The 4,097-nt window shown below is 35.8% G+C and overlaps 1 protein-coding gene across 1 annotated transcript in view; it reads left to right on the plus strand.

Moving 5' to 3' along the window:
* The window catches only part of MAGI3 (membrane associated guanylate kinase, WW and PDZ domain containing 3), a 195,664-nt gene that overhangs the window by 140,194 nt on the left and 51,373 nt on the right, over positions 1–4,097 (plus strand). Inside the window, exon 7 of the mRNA XM_072413280.1 lies at positions 1,797–1,854. Coding sequence (XP_072269381.1) covers positions 1,797–1,854 — 58 coding nt within the window. The remainder of the gene's footprint in view (positions 1–1,796; positions 1,855–4,097) is intronic.

Here is a 4,097-nt window from a genome sequence, read left to right on the forward strand (position 1 = left end):
TTAGGCTGAGTACATAGACTCTATTATGGGAGAATCTGGGTGATTCAGAAAATCTGAAATGGATTTCTTAAAATCATTTCTTTTTTCAATTCTGTTCCAGATCCATATGAGATTTGCTGGGTCACCCAGGTTCTCCTATGACAGTTTTTTTTCTCCAGTCTTGAAAGCTTTAGCGAACCAGGCCTATTATATACAGTACAAATTATATTTAAACCCAAGGACAAAGATTCAATATTTTACAGCTTACAGATTCCAAGTTGTGGTCTTTGTGTTGGTATGTAAATTGTTCTAAAAATTTTGTAAATTCCTAAAAATTTTTGCAAATCTAGGAAAATATTTGTTGAACCTAATAGAAATGTTGTTCCCTTATGACCTGTGGCCTCTGATATCTCAGAAAATGATATCTGCTTTCCCATAAATATTTCATGCAATAATGGAGATGAGGGGAGCTGGAGATGCTTCCGAGATCATTCAGATTAATTGGACCTGCAAGTTGACCTCCCACAGGCCTGCATTTGACCTGCTTTAAGTAGGTTTTACATTCCCATAGACAGGAGTGCAAAATATGTGTAAAGCAACCCAAAGCCTATTGACACTGGTAATAATTTTACTTTGTAATATGTTCTTCCACCAAGTACAAGGCTCAGTTCCACCCAACTATGGAGAAATTCACCATTGATGAAACTGTTTTTATGTTCTGGAAACAATGCTATTGATTAGAATAAATTGCAAAGGCATTATGGTTTGTTGGATGTAGTGTATAATGGTTTGAAAGCTGAGTCCCTTGGGAAACTATTGAATGGGCCTTGCTGATGCTTGATGAGTATGTCTTCCACACCACTCTGTGTAAGAACTGCTCCACCTCCCTACATACACGGATTGGGGATTTATGTATATGTCTCTGCATTCCTGAAGAAGTGGACTCTGCTCCGCGAAACGCGTTGAACTATAATATCAGCATAAGACTATTTGGAGTAAAAAAAATGCATATTGAAATATAAATTTGATGTTTTTATGGATTTTATTTGTAATTGTTTTGAGAATCATATTTTACAATGCATATTGAATTATTTGTGTGCAGTCATACCTAAAAAGGCCAAAATATCATGTCTTGTTCTTTGTAGCTTCTATAAAAGGGATGTAGCTTGGGATGATCTTACACCATTTGGAACTGAATTTACAAGTAGTAAACATTTCCATTTTTCTCACATTTTTTGGCTACCCTATCTGCCACAACATGCTTTTATAGTATACAGGGCATATCTGAAGCATACCTTTTCATTCTTCTTGTTTGTAATAGAGTTAGAATGTGATGAACCCAGGGACTGACCTTTAAAGGGACCTATATGAACACTGATTTCTGGCAGGTTATCTGAAACCAAGGACCTGTTTACATTATTTAGCCTTATTAGCCTTGGCATTTGTTTTCCTATTTGCTGTAACATTTTATTTAGGTTTTTTATTATTCTTCAGGTAGCCTATTTCTCTTTCTGTCTTGTTATCAAATGCAAGTTGTGTGTTTTGCATGCTTCTGTGTTGTAATATACACATGTGGCCTGAAAATAAAAGATTTTATTTCAAGACCAAAACTAGAACAGAGAAAATGCTTTGTGGAAAATATAAGAAGTACATGGTCATAAATATATGTTTTCCAAAGTCTAAAATGTTGTCAAAGAATGTTGAACAGAAAATCAAAATAAATAGCTATTCACCCCTTATAAAATGTATTTTTAGTAACCGATGATTTTTATGGTATTGCTTTCATAATTAGAGCACATATGTTTTCTTAATTGCAGAACTTCCATATGGTTGGGAGAAGATAGATGATCCACAGTACGGGGTATATTATGTTGAGTAAGTATTAACCACTTGCATCTACCGCCATTAAACAGTCATTTTTTGACACCCCTTTTGTGTCTTACATGTCACCCCCAAGTTCTTGTTTCTTGGTAAACTAATACTTTGTGTTATGCTGCATTTTGGTTCCTCCCTATTAATATAATCATCTTCTGCATTCAAGAATGTTCTTTCTTACAGGGTTTGCTAGAATAAAAGTGACCGGCAAATCCATACATTTGTTATGCCTGCCCAACACAAAAATCATATATTTGGATGGCTCATCTAAAACACAAATGATGTTAAAGGTGTTTTAGTTCTAACACAAACAAAATAAATAACTCTATATATACAATGAATAAGTTTAATTTTTACACCTGCACAATTATAAAAATTTAAGTCTGAATATTCTGATCCTTCCCTAAATCCATTCATTTCTGATTCACTTTGAACTGCTGCAAATTTTAACAATCATTAAGGGTTTTGCTCATGTAACTTGCCAGCTTGTTACTATTTAAATTGTGTTTTTTTCATGAAATTAAATACATTGCCATTGTAATACTTTAATTTATGTGATGTGCAGATGATTCCACAAGTTCACAAGTTCTCACTATGGATACATCAACAATGTTGTTTTGTACTTGAAAAAAGAAGCTCAGCAGTAAAAGAGTGTAGGGAACTTAATGAACACTTGCTTCCAACTTCTAATTTACTGTATGTTCTGTAGTACAAATTGGTTACTTTGACACGGAAAGTGGGCGGCAACTCTTAAAGTATCCCACTAAATTAACTAATGAAGCCATCGACTAAGATGCCACTCAGCGCATTCATTTATCAACTGTAATACCATTTAGCCATGGCAGACTGTGAATGTACGTTAACTCCTTCTCTCCGTCAGCTAGGATTAAATTGAAATAAAAAGTGCAAATATCTTGGCTTTAAAGAGACTGAAGTTCTAAATCGTTCCAGGCAAACATTAAGTGGGATTTTCTGTTAATGCACTTTGAGAGTCCATTAGCATTAGTTTTACCTTAGGCTTTGTCTTTATTGCAGTGCTCTGAAATTAAGAGACAGTTGTGGCATATTTAAAGGTCACAGGCTGTTCCCTTTTTTAAATTTAGGTTTAGCTGTATCCTCTGGGTAAAAGAAAGCTGGGATCAGAGATGATATATGCAAAGTGCATGTATAAGTTTGTGCTGCATTTTGTTTTAATAAGTATCTGTAGGATGTCTTTAGCATGATGTTCTTCTTTATAAGTATGGATGTCTGTCCTGTGATAATGTTCAGTGTGTATTTGTATAAATCTTTCAAAAATCAAGGATTGACATAGGCACAAGAATCACTTATTCCATAAGGTAAAGCTGTAAATATGTCATAGATACAAATCGGCATTACTACTTTTCGGAACTGGCAAAAGGAAAAAAAGAATTGATATTGGTCATTGCACTGCTAATAAATCAAACCAAGATTACAAATGAGGAATATGGTCTTGTTTTGAATGTTGTTACGTGAATAAGCTTGGTGTCAGGGGATGCTATGAAACTTTCAAAATGGACATGAAGATCTCACTGGTTCACATGTGCTATATCCTGGTGTATACTATACTGCTAATAAAACATTTTTTCCCCAAATATTTCTCATATGGCAGCAGTAAAAATTCAAAATAGCCATTTGCCCTGGGTAGTGCCTAAGCTCATAGGTCTTACTTTAAATGTCGTTTTCAGTGGATTTCAATTGCACTTGATAATGAAACAATCAGTCTGTATCCAGATTATTTTACTTACCGTATTTTTCTGACCATAAGACGCACTTTTTTCCCCCCAGAAGTGGGGGGAAAAAGTCCCTGCGTCTTATGGTCCAAATACAGCCTACACATAGGCTGTTAAAAAAAAGTTTCTTACCGTGTTCCTCTCCTGCGTGGTCCTCTCCTGTGTGTGTGTGTCTCCTTGATGCTGGCTGTGCAGCACGTGCTTGCTCCTGCTTGCAGTGCAGAATGAAACTGAAAGTAACAGCCGGCATTCTGCACCAGGAAGCAAGCTGCTGATCCCTGCCTAACAGAGATCCCTGCCCTAACAGAGATCCCTACACTTAATTACCGGTAAGTGAAAAGAAGGAGACAATCAATGGCATAGAGTGATCAGAAGGGGAAAGTCATTGCATAGGGTGATCAGATAGGGACAATAATTGCATATAGTGATCAGAAGGGGACAGTCATTGCATAGAGTGATCAGATAGGGACAATCATTGCATATAGTGATCAG

Source organism: Pyxicephalus adspersus, chromosome 1 (genome assembly GCF_032062135.1).
Source record: "Pyxicephalus adspersus chromosome 1, UCB_Pads_2.0, whole genome shotgun sequence".
Taxonomy (NCBI): Eukaryota; Metazoa; Chordata; class Amphibia; order Anura; family Pyxicephalidae; genus Pyxicephalus; species Pyxicephalus adspersus.